Genomic DNA, 20,625 nt, shown 5'->3' on the forward strand with positions numbered 1-20,625 from the left:
CGGCCAGCTAATCATCGGGCACACATGTGCGCTAGAACCCAGAAGTTTGGCTTTTTTAGAGCACAGCCCCGACGAGAGAGTGCGTGTGCGCGACATTTCCGCGTGACCTTTTCGGCGCTCGGTACCAAAAAGGTTCGCAATCACTGCCCTATACCATTACAGACAAAGGGTTCGCCAGTCTCTTCTTAAAAACTTCCACTGATGGAGCAATCACAACTTCGGGAGGCAAGCTGTTCCACTGAGCAATTGTTCTGTCAGGAAATAGATTACTCATGAGGAGGCAACTTCGCTTCTCATGGAGGGCTGCACTGGCATTGCCTACTTAACCTCACCCCGAGGACTTGAGTGTTGCTGGAACAACATGCCCAGTTCTGTGCCTTGTGTGTTTGTTCGTGCCGTGCCTGTTTGATTGCTGGACTGCCTTACTGGACTTTGTGTGTGTATATTGGACTCAGTTTCTCAGTGATTCTTGCTATAGTGAGCTTGGAATCTGGACCTGCGCAACAGAGGCGCTTTCCAAGAACTTGTTGGGTGGGATCTACAAGTGACCTCTTGTTGTACTGGCATGTGTGTGTGTGTGTGAGGGGAGTGGGGCAGTATACTGTCTAAGAGAGAGAGGGAAATGCCCTCCGTCTTTCAGGATTCTGTTATTATAGCTTATAATAATATATAATAATATATAAATAATATATAATGGTGGCCTACTGCCACCATTAGCCTCTCACCGACCAGTGCGCTCTCACAGAGAGGGCCTCCTCCGGATACCATCAGCTAAACAATGTCGGCTGGCGACCTCCAGGGGGAGGGCCTTCTCTGTGGGGGCTCCTACCCTCTGGAACGAGCTCCCTCTGGGGCTTCGTCAACTCCCCGACCTCAGGTCCTTCCGCCGCAAGCTGAAGACGTTGCTGTTTCGAAGAGCAGGACTAGCGTGAACGTAGTTTTAAATTGGGGTTTTAAATCAGGGGTTTTAAACGGGGTTTTAAATTTGTATTTAAAAGTTTTAGGCCATCAATTGAATTAATTTTCTATTCTTTTTTGCTGTTTTATATGTATTATATGTTTTCTGTTGTTTTATTGGCTGTGAACCGCCCTGAGTCCTTTGGGAGATGGGCGGTATACAAATATAATAATAATAAATAAATAAATAAATACGGGACTTTCACTATTTCTTGCAGAGCCTCTGCCTATTTCAAAGGCCTCCCAGGTGATGAGAAATGCATCATTTTTAAAAAAAGTTTACAGTTAATTTTTTAAAGCTGGGAGGACACGACCACTGAAGTGAAGACAAGGACAGAGAAAGCTCGAATAGCATTCTTCAAAATGAAAAAGGTCTTCTGCAGTCACGACTGAAGCCGAAGATTGAAAATCAGGCTTGTCAGATGTTACATCTTTTCTGTCCTGCTCTACGGAGCAGCGACATTATGACAGGACTAGAAGCATTTGAAATGTGGATTTACAGGCGTCTGTTACGTATAAGATGGGTTGACAAAATCAGAAATGAGGAGGTGATAAGCCACCTGGGAAAGCCAAGGGAAATCATCAAGACCATTAAAAAGCAAAAGTCAGAATATTTTGGACGTGTGATGCGACACCAGGAAAAATACGGCATCTTTCACTTAATCCTCCAGGGAAAAATTGAAGGCAAACGAGGTCCAAGCAGAAGAACAACATCACGGCTTCAAAATCGAAGGGACCGGTATGGAAAAAACTCAGCAGCACTTTTTCGTGCGGCTGTTGATAAAAATAGGTTCGCCAACATGATCGCAACTGTCCGATGACAGATATGGCACAAGGAGAAGCAGGAGAAGACATTAATTTTTCTATGTTGTTTTATGTATCGGTTATATTATATTGTATGCCACTCAGAGCTCCACCCTCCCCCTTTGAAGGAGATGGGCAAATTTAGAAATACGAAATATAAATAAATAAATCAAAAGGACCACACCGGCTAAGCAACCCATCAGTGAGATCTCGAAAAAAGGCACCGTTTTACCTGCCTCCGGATCTTCCCCCAACCCTACCTTGTTGTTGCGGATAAAGCTGCGCCCACTGAGCGGGTAGTTGACGGGGTTGCCTTGAGGGGTGGCCGCCGGAGGTCCCCTTTCGCCAGGGTTATCGGTGCCCTTTTCCACCATGGTCTCCGAAGGTGGCTCTGGAGCCGGGCGGGCGGGCAGCTGCAGGAGGCGCTTTCTCAAGGACGGAGAGTTGCTGGGGGTCGTGCGGGGAGAGATGGTGCCACTGTTGGGGGGAAAGCCGAAAAGGAACATGGTGAGCCGAGACCCCCTTGAAAAGACTAAATCCTGCCAAGACTATGCGTTTTGCCTCAACTCAAGCATCGGCTCCTATATCAAGCTGTGTATGTAATGGGATGCGAGAATGACCTTGGAGAGGGGAGGAAGAGCTGCAGAACTTGATCATAGTCATGCAAAAGATGAGTCGGTCTACAGAGAGAGGAAGGTTGTGGGAAGTATTTCAGAAAGGATCTTTTCCTAGAAAAGGGATCAGCAACCTGCGGCTCTGGAGCCGCATGTGGCTCTTTCACCCCTCTGCTGCGGCTCCCTGTCACTCAAAATATGTGTCACAACTTCCAATGTGCGACACCCGCTGGCACACAATTTATTGAGCTTTTCAATCTCCGGTAGGCCAGCCATGGATAAATCCAAGAAAAGTTTCAGAAGAAAACAGAACTTTTAATTCAATTACATATACTAGTTCTGTGGCTGCTCAGGAAACAGTCAAGCACGGGAAGAGTTTTGTGGCTCCCGGTGTGTTTCTTTTTTGTGGGAAACAGGTCCAAATGGCTCTTTGAGTGTTTCAGGTTGCAGACCCCTGCTCGAGAAGGAAAGGAGGGGAGAAAGACTTCCAGTCTTGCAAGATTCCCTTAAGGCAACCTTGCAGGAGAGATGGCGCTAGGATGCATTGTTCTGATTCTTGTCTGGACCAACCTCAAAGAGCCAAGATCAATCAAGATATGCCTTGCAAATTGACGGCCGTCCAGTTTGAAGCTCTTCCTCCATCTTGCTTCCACCCAGCAGCCTTCTCTGCATCAGATGAGCCCACACGCTACCCTGATTTTCCGCATTTGCAATTTGGCTTCATTCATTCACCATGCTAAGTGTCTCCCCAAAGTCCTAACCCAGGGGTCTGCAAACTTGACTCTTTTAAGACTTGTGGACTTCAACTCCCAGAGTTCCTCAGCCAGCTTTGCTCTGGGAATTGAAGTCCACAAGTCTTAAAAGAGCCAAGTTTGCAGACCCCTGTCCTAACCAACATCGTATTTTGTATTCTGTGAGAATGCAATCATATTGATAGAGGATCTTGTACAGTCCCGGCATTTCAATAACTACATCCAGTCAGCGCAAGCTTCTTTTAGTAGAATTTTTTTCCCCCTTTTCTGATACTAACATCCTGCCTTCCATCTAAGATGCTCAAAGATGCTTCTATGCAGTGTTTCTCAACCTTGGGAGCTTGAAGACGTCTCGGACTTCAACTCCCAGAATTCCCCAGCCTGCATGCTGTTTGTCTTTTTTTCCCCTCATGACAAACCAGCGAGGTAGGCCGAGTGGAAAAAATTAACCTGGATCGCAAACATCAGGGAATCTTTTGAACTTAAGACCCCCTACAATATACTTATTCAGAACTGAAGGCAGGGAAGCAAATTACAGAGTACAGCAGGAGCAGTATTAATCTAACTAAATTAGAAGTGAGAATACTTTCAATCCCAGCTGATAGCTGATTGTTAAATATAAAAAACTAACTTAACCTTTGCCCAGAAAATTCCAGGAAAGGATACCTGTATATTTATCTCACAGGAGCCACAAGGCTCCTATATTATAAAAATAAATAAATAAATACAGGTAATCCTCAATTTATGACCGGTCACTTAACAATCTTTCAGAGTTACAACAGACCTCCCATACAACCAAATTCTGAAGTTCTTATGGCCGCCATCCTGGTTACATGACTTCCTTTTGGGCACTCAGCAAGTGGCCTCTACTTACAATCATTTGCAGCATCCCAGAGTTATCTGACCAGGATTTTAGGACCTTTTTTGGCCATGGTGGTTAAGCGAATCATTTAATGGGCCAGTTTTGTCCCAAACTGGCATTTACTTTTTTTTTTTTTTGGCTCATAATGAACTATTGGTTAACAAGACACATTAAGACACATCTATTTATCTGCGCAGGACTGGACTAGAATTTTAAATTTTAAATTTGGTTTTAACGGGGTTTTATTATCTTATTGTAGTTTTAATATTCGGCCTTATTTAATAAGTTTTTTAAATTGGTGTTTTATTTTGTATTTTTATGTATGTTTTATTAGGCTGTAAACCGCCCTGAGTCCCTTGGGAGATAAGGCGGTATAAAAATGCGATTAAATAAAATAAATAAATAAATAAATAAACAAACAACCACGGCAAAAAAAGTCATAAAATCGGTTCAGATATGTGGGTGATCCACTGTACGACCATCATAACTTACAACCGTGATGGGTTGCATAATGGTCATAAGTCAAGGGCTACCTGCACTCCATGAACTGTAAACTTGAGTTCATTTGAGTATCTGAACAGTTTTGGGCACATTTCTCTGCAGCCTGATCTGCGTCTTCATCCTCACTGTTCAACAAGCTACGGAACCTGGCCACTGCTAACCGGGTCTTCCAGTATTGCCTGCCTGAAGGCAAACCTGTTTTGTTTCAGCCCGACAGATGCATTGTCAGCTCTGAAAACTCTGATCGCCAAATCTGGAAACGCGGCTACTGTCTTCCCTTCATATTCTCCCTTCTGTGGAATTCTTTAAAGATGCAGAAACTCCCTTGGGGGCCTGAGTAAAGCTAAGCCAAATAACGACATCATCCGTAGGATTATCCGTTTCCCATCCAAGGACTTATTCTGGGTGCAGAAGAATGTAAACAGGAAAGTGCCTTCTCAAGGGGTGAAACCAGATCCAAATCCCAAGCTTGGGTCACCTTAGGAGGCAACAGAGATTCCCAAGACGGGGAAGTGAGCAGCTGGTGAAAGTGATCCTTGTTTGTTTGTTTATATCCTCCTTTATTATTTTTATAAGTAACTCAAGTTAGCAAAAGATACCTAACACTCCTTCCTCTTCCTATTTTTCTCCACAACAATCACCATGTGGGATCGAGTGGGCTGGGAGAGACTGGCGCCAGGGGTAGGCTGCTGAGGGTTTGGGAGAACCTCTAGCTAAGATTCTGTGCAGTTCAGAGAACCCTCAAATCCTACTCCTGGCTGGGCCCACCCCACCCTGCCCCCCTGCCCCTCCCAGGAGTCTCCACGTGGCCCGTTTTGGATGCAGGTAAGTGCAGGGCATGCACGGGGGCTTGGGGAGGGCAAAAAACGGGCCTACTGGAAGTTTGGGAAGGCCAGAAACGGGGCCATTTCCAGCATCCGGGGCCTGGGGAAGCAGTTTTCACCCTCCCAGAGGCTTGAGGAAATCCTCCAGAGCCTGGGGAGGGCAAAAACGCACCCCCTCCGGGCGTGGTGCAGAAGGCCGACTAGGCTACACCCACCATGGCCACGCCCATCCAGTAACTGGGCAGAGAACCCCTTGAAGCCCACCCCCGACTGGCACTGTCACCCAGGTGGCTTTCATGCCTAAGGAGGGACTAGAATTCACAGTCTCCCAGTTTCTAGCCGAACTCCTAAACCACTGCTCCAAACTGGACGTGTCTTCTACATATATCCTGCACTCTTAAAAAAAACAAAACCTGGCCTATACCAAAATATAGAAACCTGTAACTTCTCCAGTGTAGGGAGACTTATAGGGTCTTCTTCATCTGTAGGATTTTTCTAGGCAACAAGCAACGCTGACTTTGCTAAGGGGGATCTGCAGAACGTGTAAGGTCGTTGGCTGAGAGCTACCAGGATGTGAAAATGTTAACATACAAAGGGCTACCCTTCGGGAATCCAGGCACTGCATTCCATCTTTCCTGTTTTCTGTTCGTTTGCTTTAATGCTTAAGCTTGGATTTTTATGGCCTGGCCTGAAATTGCCCTTTTCATTTGCTTATTCTAAGCTGCCCAACAAAGTTTTGTGTTCTGGGATGGCGGGTAAAAATCATAAGAAAGAAAGAGCCTGCTTTCTTGCTCCTTTCAAATGTAAGTCTTTGGGCATTTTTTTAAAAAAAAACATTCCTATTTTCATGATTATAAAGTTGTTTGAATGGATTAAAACAATGGATGTTTGGCCTACTGTTCAAATGTTAAATGCATGATGACCCTCCTCAACCCTCTTTTGATTCATTCTCAGAATCATAAGGAGATTGAGCTAGAAGGTAAAAACTAATTCAAATAATAGATACTGAATACAGGCAGTCCTTGACTTACAAGCGTTCGTTTCGTAACGGTGGGAAGTTGCAACAGCACCGGCAAAAGTTACTTACGACCGGTCCTCGCACTTACAATTAATGCAACATCCCCACAGTCGCATGTTCTAAAACTGTGATGCTGGCTAGTCAGCCTCTACTTATGATGGGTGCAGAGTTCTGGGGTCATGTGATCGCAACCTTCCCAGCTGGCGGTCATGTGGTTGGCGGTCATATGACCTGGAGGGGTCATGTGATTTGCAACCTTCCCAGCTGGCTCCCAACCATGTCAATGAGAGAAGCTGGATTCACTTAACCATCCTGAGATTCACATAACTGTAGTTATTTGCTAAACAACGGTGGCAAAAAAGGACATAAAATTGTTAAAGTGAGATTCACTTGACAACTGCCTTGTTTAGCAAAGGAAATTCTGGTTCTAATTGTGGTTGTAAATCGAGGACTATCTATAATTGAGCCTTGATTCAAAATGATAACCTATTAACTGCCAATGCCCAATATCTATTTAGTTCTTTCCAGCTGCTACGAGCTTAAATCTGAAGCGAATAGAAACATTATAAGTCTGGCAGACAGTTGTTTGCTTGCTAATGTATAAAAATAACCCTTTGATGAAACAAGCAAGAAAACTTCTGAATGGAAGCCTCTTCTCTTTTTTTATTTCTTTCTTCCCCAGCCATCAATGCACCAGTTTTTTAACGTACAGTGGCCTGGTTTGATAATTATTATTTTGGGGTTGTCATTATTTCCAACACAAATATAAGGACAGGATTATCAATGTCTACTAGCCTGGTATCTCACTCTTCCTCAAAACAGCCCTGCTGTCTTCCTTTTTGACGTGGTTGTCTCCAAAGGAGGACTAATCTAGATTTTTTAAAAAAATCCAATCTTGACATCTAGGCTGCATTCCAGCTTCTGTGAATTCAGACTTGAGGTCACTTCAGTTCAGACAACCGGGTGAATTTTGGACTTCACGTTTAGTACCAGATGTGATGAAAAGGGGTAGATGAAGATGGCAGCCCACTCTTTTGGAACCCATGCGAGGCCAGCCTTTCTCTAGGACTTGGTCTTGGGAAGTAAGGACACCCCCACGTTCTCTATCATGCTCATGCACCCACCCTTCCTTCCCCGGAAACCCAATCTGGCAGGGAACTTACCGGCCACCTGGGGATCTGCCTGGAGCCCTGGTACAAACGAGAGCGAGGAAAAAAGAGAGCGGAGGAAAATGCATGAAAGCCAAAATAATTGCGGAGCGAGGAGCGCAAGAAAGAGAGAAAAGATGAAGACTGAACAAATGGTGGCTGCAGGCTGGAGACCACCTGCTCTTCTCTTTGGCTGGGTGTACATCAGCCCCTTAGTTTAGCTCTCGCTTCCCTCCTTCCTGTCCTTCCCAGACAAATGCTTACAGCAGGTGGTTATTTTACGCTGAACAGCTGCTTTAGAATATGGGGGGGGGAGCGTGGCACACACAAACGAGTGTTTTACTCACTCATCCTACTGCACTTCTACTTCTTCAAGGGACATCAATTTGGCCAAGCCCATCTTCATGGACTGCTTCCCAAGAATCTGTTAGGATCTTATGGTCCTAATGGCTGGATAGGAAGAGCAGGGAAGGGAGAGGGATCCAAGCTTTTGTTCCCGAAAGACATATCCTGCAAGCCTCCTTCACTGAATTCCTTGGTTCCATGAATGGCATTTCCATTCCTGGTTCCTCAAATCCAAGCCGTAACAGCTACCTCTGAACCCAACAAGACTGGGCCAGCTGAATGAAGATGGCACTGCCCACTGCTCCTAATTTGCCCGGACTGGCCTGGCAAACTTCTCCACCATCCATTCACAGATGGCCTTCAACAACTTTGAATTGGAAATGGGAACAACAGACCTCTTCCCAAGCAGCCTTATGATGGTTTTGGTTATTGGGACGACTATTAAATACACAACTATTAAATACACAAATACACAACAATGCAAAATCACAGCTGCCAGTTCTTTGGTGGGTACAGTCGGGATCAGAAGAGGTTCCAAGAACCGGAAATAGGAAATAATAATAATGACGATACCTAGAAAATCTGTGCATCGACAACATTTCCATCCGTCAATCACAAAAGACCATACTGCTTGGATCTGCACGTAATGCATAGTGTGTCAATACATTATGACATACTAAGTTCTAGGGAAAAACTCAATGCATTACGACTTAGAATGTCATAATGTATTGATGTAGCTTGCATTACATGCGGATCCAAGCAGTGTGACCTTTTGTAATTGAGGTATCGTCATTATTATTTCCCTTTTCCGGTTCTTAGAACCTCTTCTGTTCCTGATTGCTAAAACCACAGGTTTCCCATCAAAAAATAAAGACTAAAATATACAAAGTAAATACTAAAATTAACTAAAACTAAATGCTGCTATTAAAACACAAAGATCTCCCTTCCCCGCAGCCCTGCCATGCTTGCCTGCCTTCCACGTGGCCTTTCGCTTGCCTGCCTTCGGAAGCTAGCCACTCAGTAGCTAGCCACGGGGATGCTGGGAAGGCCGCGTGGAAGGCAGGGAAGCATGGTAGGACTGCGGGTGGCAGAACAATTCGGGGGCATGGCCAGCCAGCAATTGCTACCGGTTCGGTGAATCAGCCCCAATATCCACTACCGGTTCGCCCAAACCGGTCCGAACCAGTAGCATTTCACCCCTGCCTGTAACACATAAAGTATGTTCCCCACTTTAGCTTGCTTTTTCCTGATCGAAGGAAATGACATCACCCACTACATTATCTTCAAAACGGCAAGTTAATGCGGTTGAAAAAAATGGGAATTCGCTCAAGATCAAACAATTTGCTCAAGATTTTTGTAGAAACCTGGATCTGCTGGTCAGAGAGCGATCTTCTGCCAAGCTACCAAACTGGCGTGTGGAATTCATTTCTAAAAAAAATGTATCTTTTTACATATCTCTTCCACATCCATTAATGTGGCTGTACTTTTAAAACATGATACTGCCAAATATCTGCCAGATGGCTAGCAGATAAGTTAAATGAATGTACTCTTTTGTATGGTTTTTCTGATACTTGTTCTTTAAAAAAAATTGTTTAATCATTTTAATTTAATTTGGTTGTTTTCAATGATTTTTACAAACCTCATTTTATTATGTACAGCACCCAGTCACTACATGAGATGGCAGCTGTACAATATGACAAATAAATAAACAAATAAAGTCCTCCCAGAATAATTGTTGGAAGAAACATTTTTCTCCTGTTTTATTTTGCTTTCATCTAGTACGTATCTTATTTCACAAATGCTCTGTTTTTATTTCTTTTTTAGATGACCGTAAGCGGTTTGCTTCTGGAATAATGCTTTGGCTACCATAAGTGGCTTTGTGATTTGCTATAGCGAGAAGTGGCACAGAAATTATTCAAATGTTTTCTATTTATCTGTAGCGATTATTGCAATTACAATGTATAATACAAAAGTAAACATGATCTATGTTTACGTTATGCTTCTATATTAGCTTAGATAAGTGAGCGGTAATTGTTACTCAGTTACACACCCTTCCTGCTTGACAGTGCCTTCTGCAGCTCCCAAGTCTGGCATAATTATTGCATGTCCTGGTCAGTCCACCATCCAAGTGGGTGTTGAAATCTGAAAAATGCTTGGAAATCACAAGAGTTATAATCACTCGATACGTCTCAGGTGAATCAGACCAAGAACTGCAAAGTGCCAAAATATTTCAGCTTCCCCAGCGATCAACCAATCCCAGTGCTTTTAAAGTAGCTTCGTGGATTAGAGTCACATCTAATGGAAGGAGATCCTGAAGATAGTGATGACCACACATTATTAAGGGGGGGGTTTGTTGTTTTTTAAAGAAGGGCATTGCAAGGAACTCTGCAGGGTCTCTGCAAGTTGGGAGAACCACGTAGTAAGATGTGAAATGCCTTTCAATTTAAGTGTAAAGTAATGTCTGGGAGGCAGACATTACATTTTGGTTGAAGAGCATTTTTCACAACCTACTAAACTTAGTTTGACATTTATATTGATAGGGAATGAGCTACCAGCAGGGGTGACATCCAGCAGGTTCTGACAGGTTCTGGAGAACCGGTAGCGGAAATTTTGAGCAGTTCGGACAACTGGCAAATACCTCCTCTGGCTGGTCCCAGAGTGGGGTGGGAATGGAGATTTTGCAATATCCTTCCCCCAGGAGTGGGGAAGTAATGGGGATTTTGCAGTATCCTTCCCCTGGAGTGGGGTGGGAATGGAGATTTTGCAATATCGTTCCCCCAGGAGTGGGGAAGGAATGGGGATTTTGCAGTATCCTTCCCCTGGAGTGGGGTGGGAATGGAGATTTTGCAGTATCCTTCCCCTGCCACGCCCACCAAGCCACGCCACGCCCACAGAAGCAATAGTAAAAAAATTTGGATTTCACCACTGGCTACCAGTGACAGATTTATGTATTATTTACATTTATATGCTGCTAATCTCACTATCCAAGTGATTCTGGGTGATTGTGAATCAGAATTCAGATTTCATCTTTCTTTCTTTTTCATTCATTCTTTCTTTCCTTCCTTCCTTCTTTTTCTTTCTCCTTCCTTCTTTTTCTTTCTCCTTCCTTCCTTATTTACTTACTTACTTACCAACCAATTTAATCTGTTTTCTAGGTATGCAGAATGCACTGAGCCACAAACTAACCACGTGGCCAAAGTTGGAACAACTTGTACTCTAAATAAGTACAACTAAAGCTCATTGAATTTGGTGCAGCTGCAAACGTTAATGGGAAAGGATGCTGTGAAACACTGTCACCAAATACCAAGTTCTGGGATCCATTATATAGCCACCAGTCAATCAATCAATCAATCACCCCAGTTAACCCCACAGCTGGGCTTCTTGGTCCTCTAAAGCAGCGGTCTCCAACCTTGGCCACTTTAAGACCTGTGGACTTCAACTCCCAGAATTCCTCAGCAAAGCTGGCTGAGGAATTCTGGGAGTTGAAGTCCACAAGTCTTAAAGTTGCCAAGGTTGGAGACCCCTGCTCTAAAGCAATGTTGGGAGAGAAGGCAGGCATTCTGACTAATTATTTCCACCCCACAGACATTTGAGGTATCCTTATGCTTTATCATCTCGTGGCTGTGAAATCTTTGCTGGAACACCTCCACCCTTCTACTTATTAAGGTAGTTCCTAATCGCAACTCCCAGCCTCAGCCCAAATATGGGAAAGGAGGTACATGCTACCAAAAATCTAAAAATAAATAAATAAATAAAAAATTACTGGCACTCCTCGAATTACGACAGTTCGTTTAGTGACAGTTCAGCGTTACGATTATTTTTCACACTTACGACCGTTGCAGCATCCCCACAGTCACGTGATCAAAATTCAGATGCTTGGCCACTGACTCATATCTACAAAGGTTGCAAGGTCCCAGGGTCACGTGATCCTCCTTTGTGACCTTCTGGCCAGCAAAGTCAATGTTAAGGGAAGCCAGATTCACTTAAGAACCGTTTTGCTAATTTAACAACTGCAATTATTCACTTGACAACTGGGGGGGGGGGGGAAGAAAGGTCATAAAAGGGTGTAAAATTCACCTAACAGCTGTTTCGCTTAGCAACGTAATGTTTTGGGTTCAATTGCAGTCGTTTAAGAGGACTACCTGTAGCTGGATCTTATTATTGCATAGAACAGATGCCAGGCCACGGTAGTTGTACATTTTTACGCCCTACCAACTCCTGACAATTTCCCCTCCCACATCACTGGTTATGCCAAACACAGCCTCTAAGATTTGCAGTTGAGCAAGATTCGTTAGATCGCAGGTACCTGAGGAAGGCGCACTTAACGTTTCATGCCAGATGCTGATGCAACACCTGAACGTGGGAAAAACATAAAAGAGCCTCTGAATTCTTTCCAAGATCTCTTCCAGCCTCCTGAAGGCACCTGCATTTTCGTCTTTGTGACAAAACACACCAAGACTGTGCGTATTGTGCAAACGCATGCACCTGCCTTCCAGGAGAAATCAAGGAATATGGATATAATATTGGGGGTAGTACAGGTGTGGCCTTTGTTAGCAAGTGCTTTTGTGTCTGGTAAATGTAAGTCCACAAGTATTGTGCTCAAGGCGACGTCTGTTCTTCACTAGGTTGTGTCTGCGAATATGGGAAGCACAGGATGGGTTCCCTCTGAGTCACAGGGCCAGGGAGAAGGAAAATGAAGGCCTTATGAACGGAGTCACTAGCAACATTCTGGGCTGCCTGCCCCCCTGCATAGCAATAGCACTTATATATCGCTTCACAATGCTTTACAGCCCTCTCTAAGCGGTTTACAGCAGGGGTCTCCAACCTTGGCAACTTTAAGACTTGTGGACTTCAAATCCCAGAGTTCCTCCGCCAACAAAGCTGGCTGAGGAATTCTGGGAGTTGAAGTCCACGAGTCTTAAAGTTGCCAAGGTTGGAGACCCCTGGTTTACAGAATCAGCCTATTGCCCACCCCCCAAACAATCTGGTCCTCATTTTACCCACCTCGGAGGGATGGAAGGCTGAGTCAACCTTGAGCTGGTGGGAATCGAACTGCCAAACTGCTGTCAGCCGGCAATCAGCAGAAGTAGCCTGCAATACTGCACTCTAACCACCATGCCACTACGGCTCTTCTGCAGTGGGAATGCAGCGGAAATCTCTTTTTCCTCGATAGCCTCTGACCAGATCTGGATCACTGATAACTGCTGGGAGTTGGATACCATTGCACGTTTAATAAATCATTATTATTATTATTTTCATCGTTCTCCTTTCTCCTGCCATACTAAATTTGACCCTGTCTGTTCCAACTGTTGAAGCATTTATCCTTCTGACTCTAGACCTGCAGACAAACAGACAGACAGACAGACAGACAGACAGACAGACAGAGGCCTACACCTTGCACAGACTTCCTTTCTAAGATTCTATAAGACTGCAGGGAAATCACCAAAAGACCACAAAATTACTTGCAGAAGTAGACTTAACACAGATGATGTTGCCTTCCCTGGAACTGGGGAGGAAGGAAGAGGGAACTGACTTATTCTCCCTCTTCCCATATTCACTACCGTCATAATTGTCTGCGCTGGCAACGCGCTAAAAAGCCTGTTGACCTTCACTTCCTGAGGCTGACCTTCATGTAACATTGCCCTTACTGCTGAGTTACTGAAACATTTTTTTTTTTCCTGGCTCCGCAGAAGCGACTCATAGATAAGGAGGCTGCATCTACAGGTAGCTCTCTCTGTACATTAGGATCAGAAATTCCTAGTCACTAACCAGAGTCATCACTAAGTGAGATGCGCCCAATTTGATGAACTTTTTTTTTTTTTTTTTGCTCAATCGCCATAGCGGTCAGGTGAATCAGGTAGTGAAGGGGTGTCAAACTCAAGGCCCAAGGGCCGGATACACCGGCGGGGTGCTTAGATTTGGCCCACGGGGCCACGCTGGAAAAAGTGACGGACTGGCCCGCGGTGCCTCTGCCAATGAAAACAGAGCTCAGGAAGGTCGCAGGTGGCGCTCACGAGATGTGCTTTCACTGACAGAGGGTTGCAGGAGGCTGTTGCAGCCGAAAACGGAGCTTGGGAGCCTGTTTTTGCTGGCAAAGCGCTTGGACCACCATAGGTGCCCCCCGACACAAGTATCATCAAGCTGGCCATTCCGAATCTGGCCACACCCACCCCAGCCCCCCTGAGGTCAAACAACAACCCTGATGCGGCCCTCAATGAAATCAATTTTGACACCCCTGAGGTAGTGAATTAAGTGAATTCCGCTTTCCCCACCGACTTTGTTGGAAGCTCGTAAACGGCACTCGTAGGACCTCAAAACTCTGCAACCATCGTAAATACACACAGGTTGCTACGCATCTGAATTCTGATCACGTGAGCACGAGAACACTGCAAAGGTTGGAAGTCTGAGGACCAGCTGTAAATCACTTTTTTGCAGTTGCTAAACGAATGGTTGTTAACTTGAGAACTCCCTGCATCAGTGGTGGGTTTCAATTTTTTTTACTACCGGTTCTGTGGGCGTGGCTTGGTGGGCGTGGCTTGGTGGGCGTGGCAGGGGAAGGATACTGCAAAATCCCCATTCCCTCCCCACTCCAGGGGAAGGATACTGTAAAATCTCCATTCCCACCTTACTCTGGGGGAAGGTTACTGCAAAATCCCCATTTCCTTCCAATCAGCTGGGACTCGGGAGGCAGAGAATAGATGGGGGTGGGGCCAGCCAGAGGTGGGATTTGCCGGTTCTCCGAATTACTCAAAATTTCCGCTACCGGTTCTCCAGAACTGGTCAGAACCTGCTGAAACCCACTTCTGCCCTGCATCCCAAACATACCTATCAATGTCTAGTTGCATCACCGAGACAAAATTCATACTTATTCAAGTTATTGAAAGCTACAGTGTTTCCCCGAAAACAAGACCCCGTCTTATATTTTTTTGAACCCTGAAATAAGCGCTTGGTCTTATTTTTGGGGAGGTCTTATTACTTTGGGGCGCGTGGAGCAACTCGGGGCTCCTCTTGCCATCTTACCTGATTTTCAGCTCTGCCTCCCTAACCCTAACCAGAGGAAATGGCGGGGACTGGCTGCTCATGTGTTTAAATATTTTTGGGGAGGGCTTATTTTCAGTATTTTAGAGGGTTTCGACTTGGAACGCAGAAATTAGCATCCCAGCAAAATCTTGTTTTAAGTATTAGTAAAGGCTGATTTGTCCGATAGGCCAACAATGATTTTTTTTGTGTGAAAGGATTGTCTTCGTAGTTCACATCTACTGGGCATTTAAGCCTACAAATACACCTTTAAAGTTCCCAAAATTACCCATAATGCAATTGAAGGGAATTATCTTTTTCAGTAATGTGAGAAAGGAACTTGAAGGATGAATTTCATGTTGGTTCTAATTCATTTCTTTGGGAGCAGAAAATAATGGCCCACAAGGATGGACTCCCAATAGTCTCTTTCTCTTTACGCATGACATTTCTAATGGATTGCTACCTGGATTTCAATGACCATGTTTTCTGAGGTTTTGAAAATTTGAATTGATTTCTACCTAGATTAATGGAAGTTTCTACTTGCCATAGGGCACTGATGGCGAACTTTTTAGACACTGAGTGCCCAAACTGCGCACCCGTGAATGCCCGAATTGAAAAGTGTGTGTGTGTGCGCACGCAAAGGTGTGCATGCGTGGACATGCAGACCAAAAAAACAGCTGGCCAGTGGGAGGCAGAGCATCCCAACACCGGCAGCACGGCAAGAGGTAAGATCTTTTTCTTCCGTGAACTTCTGTTTCGTCGTTTGCAGGGAAACAGAAGTGCACGAAAGAAACGCCACGGAGAGCTGAGCTGGGGCAATGGCGCATGTGCCAGCAGAGAAGGCTCTGCGTGCCATAGGTTCGCCTTCATGGCCATAGGGCCAAAGATACGATACACATAGTTGTGTATCCACACAACACGCGTCACCTTGCTCAGGGGTCTCCAACCTCGGTCCCTTTAAGCTTTGCTGGCTGAGGGACTCTGGGAGTTGAAGTCCACAAGTCTTAAAGGGACCGAAGTCGGAGACCCCTGACCTAGCTGTTAATAAATCTATTTGGGGAATTTCAGAATACAATGATCTGTCCATTAACCAAACGGCCTGAGCTTACACAACGTGCCAAACCACAAAATAATTAAGCAAGAACAAAAGAAAAAGGAAAAAAAAAGAAGCCCCAGCATTTTTATATGTACTGTAGGCAGCTACAGCTGCTAAGTTTGAAACGCACATCCTTAAATGGCTGTGTGAATCTTAACAAGAGATTTACTGGCATCCATATTGTCCTATGACCTTTATACATTCAAAATCATGTGACTGGCATGCAGAGTTTTGAATTAGGATCTCAGAACTTTTAAAACGGTCCACGCTGTTGGTTTTTTTAAAAAAAATGAAGATATTTGTGGCACCTTAAACATTTCCCAAAATTACATCACAATTTTTTGTTTCTCGTCCCGTACTGCTTTTTAGGGCTTTGGAACTCATCTCCTTCTCCCACATATATATAATGGGAGGACATTAGAAGCCCGGGAAAGTAAACCCAAATGCTTCTGGAAAGTCTCTTCACTGTGCAATTGTATATTCAACTTCTCCAGTTGCTAAAAATACATTTCAAGATTCTCACAAACTGGCTCCTTTGCCAAAAGATGCTTAGCCATGCTACTCCAGACTAGACAAGGTTCAAGGGTACCTCAATTTCAGCACGGGGGGGGGGGACGGACATAAATCACATACTGTACTGCACATCTGCTCAAAAGCACATGGTATCTCTGTTTGTTCTTACATTAGCTGACACACAAGTCAACAAAGATAATCCAAGAACTGGCTGGCATTCTTCCTGTTGCAATCTCTATCTATGTAGGGGGTTGGGGATGAGGAGTGAGTGAGCCACAGGGAACATCAGTAGCCTGTGCAATATTGAGACAGAAGAGGGAAAAAAATAGCTCAAAGGGAGGGAGGGAGGGAGAGAGAGGGGGAGGGAGGAAGGGAAAGAAAGAGAAGGAGAGAGAGAGAGAGAGAAAGAGAGAGAGGGAGGGGGGAGAGAGAGAGAGAGAGAGAGAGAGGAGCTATAATTCACTGTCACAAAATATAGGGAACCCATAAATAAACCAAACAGCCTGGCCTAACACAAGGTATGAAACCACCAAAAGCCAACCAGGTTAAAAAAAAAAGGCAAGACCAGCAAATTGTATGAATGCGCACACACACACACACGGGTTTGTTACAGGCTAATGGAATAATGCGAAGCCAGCCATTCTGGCGCGGTCCAGACATTAAGGGCCATCACCCCTTCAGCTGGTTGGTCCTGCAGGCTAAGAGAAGATGGGCAGCGGGGCTGGATAACATCAGGCCTGGAAAAGGACCGTCCACTGGGGTCCTTCAGCCGCGCGCGCGCCCGCCCGCCCGCCAACCCAACCTGGAGCGATAAGACCTGCAGGCACCCGCGCAACGAAGGGCCAACAAAACACCATCCAAAGGGCGACCGGCAGCGAATCGCCGATGCTCCCAGAGGGGAAAGGACGAGCGGCTTGCTCGAAACCCGTGTGGGTGGGTGGGTGGGGGAGCGGGAGGAAAGAGGAAGAGGAGAAAGGACAGCCCTCCGCCCTCCAAAACAACCGCCGCCGTTCGCAAGGATGCCACGCACTCCCTTCCACCAGCCCACGTTCGCTCCCTCCTTCTCTCTCTCTTCCTTCCTCCCTCCTTCCCTCTCTCTCTCCTTCTCCCTCTCTCCTTCTCTCTCTCCCTCCCTCCTTCTCTCTCTCTCCCCCTCCTTCTCTATCTCTTCCTCCCCCCTCCCCCTCTCTCTTCCTCCCTCCCTCCTTCTCTCTCTCTTTTCCTCCCTCCCTTCTTCTCTCTCTCTCCTTCTCTTCTCTCTCTCTCCCTCCTTCCTTGTCTCTCTCCTCCCTCCTCTCTCTCCTCCCTCCTCTCTCTCCCTCCTCTCTCTTCCTCTCCTCTCTCTCCCTCCTTCTCTCTCTTCCTTCCCCTCCTCCTCCTCTCCTCCCTCCTCTCTTCCTCCTCCTCTCTCTCTCTCTCTCTCTCTCTCCTTCTCCTCTCTCTCTCTCCCGGCAGCTCCTTTGTCCCTCCATCCCTTCCTCCCTCCATCTGCCAGCTGACAAGCGACCAACCCCACACGCGAAGCCTAAAGCCGGGCGGGCGCCGATGCCTTCTTCCCGCCCGGATCTCATCACCCCCTCCCCTTCTGCCAGCTTCCCCCAGCCGCAGCGGAGCCCACCCCCCACCCCCTCCCTTTGCCTAGCGGTCCGGACCACCGCAACCTTCCCGCTCCTTGCCCGACGGGACCGCGAGGCACCCGCCCGCCATCCGTTCCCTCCGCCAGCCCGGCATCCCCCTCTCCTCCCCTCCCCTCCTCTCCCCACCGCCTCCCCCTTTCCCTGCAGAGCGGCTGCTTACTCGAACATAGCCCGGCGCGGGTAAATGCGGGCGGGGCGGGCGGACGCCCCCCCCCTCCCCCGCCCGGCCGGGATGGGGAGGCGGGCGAGGGTCCCGGCCCGCGGCCCCCCGTGTGCCGCGCGGAGGAAGAGGCAGGCCGTTCTCCGCCGCCCGCCCTCCCCGCCCGGCCGGGATGGAGAGGCGAGCGAGGGTCCCGGCCGGCGGCCCCCGTTGTGCCGCGCGGAGGAAGAGGCAGGCCGTTCTCCGCCGCCCGCCCTCCCCGCCTGCTCCCTCCCTCCCTCCCCGCCTGCCTGCCTCCTTCGACGGCGGCCGCCCCTTTTTGTCGCACGCAGCCCCTCTGGCGGCTTCCCCCCCCCCCTCCGGTCCGCCGCCCAGCCCAGCGAAAGGGCGGGGCTAAAAGCAGGCAGGAGGCAGCGGGAGGAGCGTGGAGATCTTTCCGCTCGCGTGTAAAGCGGGATGTGTGTGCGTGGAAACACGAGGGGGTGGGAAAGAGGAGGATACCCAGGGAAGGCAGGCAGGCAGGCAGGCCTGGTTGGTTGGTTGCGATGCCCCGATTCGGCTTCCCCCGCTTCCTTTCCCAGGAGAAAGGGCAGAACCTCCCGGACTAATTTCGGGGTTAAACCGGGCTTTAGGAGCCGCCGCGGGCCACCTCAGGCGAACTGACCTTGCTTTGAGTAACAGGAACAAGAGTTGGAAGGGACCTTGGAGGTCATCTAGTCCAACCCCCCCTTGCTCACGCCGGAGACCTGTACTCGGGATTCGAACTGCCGACGGTTCTGATCGACAAAATCAGTGTCTCTTGGTGAATCAGAAGGACGCCTCGCCTGTCTAGGCACGTACCCCGCTCGCTCGGGCACGAGGCGCCTCCTTTCCTCTTTCTCGCATCCCTCACCCACTTACCCACCCACGGGGCGCACGTGTGGTAGTTAAGGATGAGTGAGGAGGAGGCGCTTCCGATTGGCGCCCCAACATTGGTACGCGGCTTCTGCTGTTCCCAGCAGGAGCAAGCGCTCCTTTCGGGGGTGGGGGGCGGACCCCCAGGTGGAATCCAGAGTTGGGGAAAAAAGAGACAGATCGTCTATTTTGGGGGCTTTGGAAGGTGGTGTATAGTAGAGCCTTTATTGTCATTGTACATCTCGTAGACAACGAAATCGTTTTACACACCGGACTGGATTCCAGGCTTAAACGTTTTACGTGTGTTTCGACTTGGTGAGCCATGCCTCAAGCCTGACTCATTCGGCGCCCTCTGAAATTTCAGCGGCTTGGTTCTCTAAAATGATATCCTGGATCCAACCTGCCGCTGCTGCCGTCTTGGAAAAATAAAAGCTTTTCTGTAGGCTCACCAATAGTTTTGATGGCTTTTGACCCGTTTTCACAAGCAAAATCTCCTCTAGATGGGACACGACCCAGTTCCAAAAAAACAAAACAAAACCCACCAATGAACAAAATTCCACCTGACTAGAAGATGGTGACTGGGGAATCGATTAGTTTCTTACACCTTGTATTGCGGTTGCCAAAATATTGACTGTGCTTATCGATAACTCACGTTATTGATAAGCGCAGTCAATGCTTATCAATAACTTGATATGCTTGCTTTAGGCCAGCTTTTATCCGCAGCGGATTTGTGAGATACTGAGGTGGTGCCATTGTTATTGATACCTACTGTTCTCTCTTAGCCGTGTGCTTGCTAAAGCTTTTCGTAATATTTATGTAGTTTTTAGTCTTGTATGTTGCTCAGAGGCCCTTGTTTGTGAGAGAGGCAGTCATATCAATTTGACAAAAAATAAATCCTATTTTTTCCATTTACCTCAATTCCATTTATCTCCTGGTCCTTCATTGTGCCGATCAGTGTACATTCAAAGTGATAATAGTTATTATTCTATTCTCCTCCTCTCCTCCCCTCCCCTCTCCTAAATTGGAGACAGCAATCAGACATTTTACTCTGTAAAATCTATTGGTAGTCCTTGACTTAGGACCATTTGTTTAGCGACTGTTTGAATTTACAACGGCACGGACTTAACTGTGACAGCATCTCCATGGCCATGTGGTCAAAATTTAGCCACTGGCATCTAGCCTGTGTTTACAATGGTTGAACCATCCTTCAGCCACATGATTGCCACCTGCAACCTTCGTTACAAGATTCCAACTAAAGAATCTTGAAGCTGGATTCACTTAACAGCCTGTGGCAAAAAATGTAAAATTGAGCACAACTCAATGATGGCTTCGCTTAGTGGCAGACATTTCCAACTGTGGCCATAAAATCAAGGACTTCCTATCCGTATGCCAATTCAAAGCACTTTGTAAATAAATAGATACGGATAATTTTAGGCATTTGATCAGCTGTTCTACATTAAACTTTTGAATCCGGTTTTCTCTT

At 46.7% G+C, this 20,625-nt stretch overlaps 1 protein-coding gene across 1 annotated transcript in view; it reads right to left on the reverse strand.

Moving 5' to 3' along the window:
* Positions 1-7,584, reverse strand: part of GRAMD1A (GRAM domain containing 1A) — a 68,044-nt gene extending 60,460 nt beyond the window's left edge. Inside the window, exons 1-2 of the mRNA XM_058195731.1 lie at positions 7,496-7,584; positions 2,022-2,238 (exon numbers count right to left, since the gene is read on the reverse strand). Of these exons, the coding sequence (XP_058051714.1) occupies positions 2,022-2,238; positions 7,496-7,569 (291 nt within the window). The 5' untranslated portion in view covers positions 7,570-7,584. The remainder of the gene's footprint in view (positions 1-2,021; positions 2,239-7,495) is intronic.
* Positions 7,585-20,625: the final 13,041 nt, after the last annotated feature.

This window comes from Ahaetulla prasina, chromosome 10 (assembly GCF_028640845.1).
Source record: "Ahaetulla prasina isolate Xishuangbanna chromosome 10, ASM2864084v1, whole genome shotgun sequence".
Taxonomy (NCBI): domain Eukaryota; kingdom Metazoa; phylum Chordata; class Lepidosauria; order Squamata; family Colubridae; genus Ahaetulla; species Ahaetulla prasina.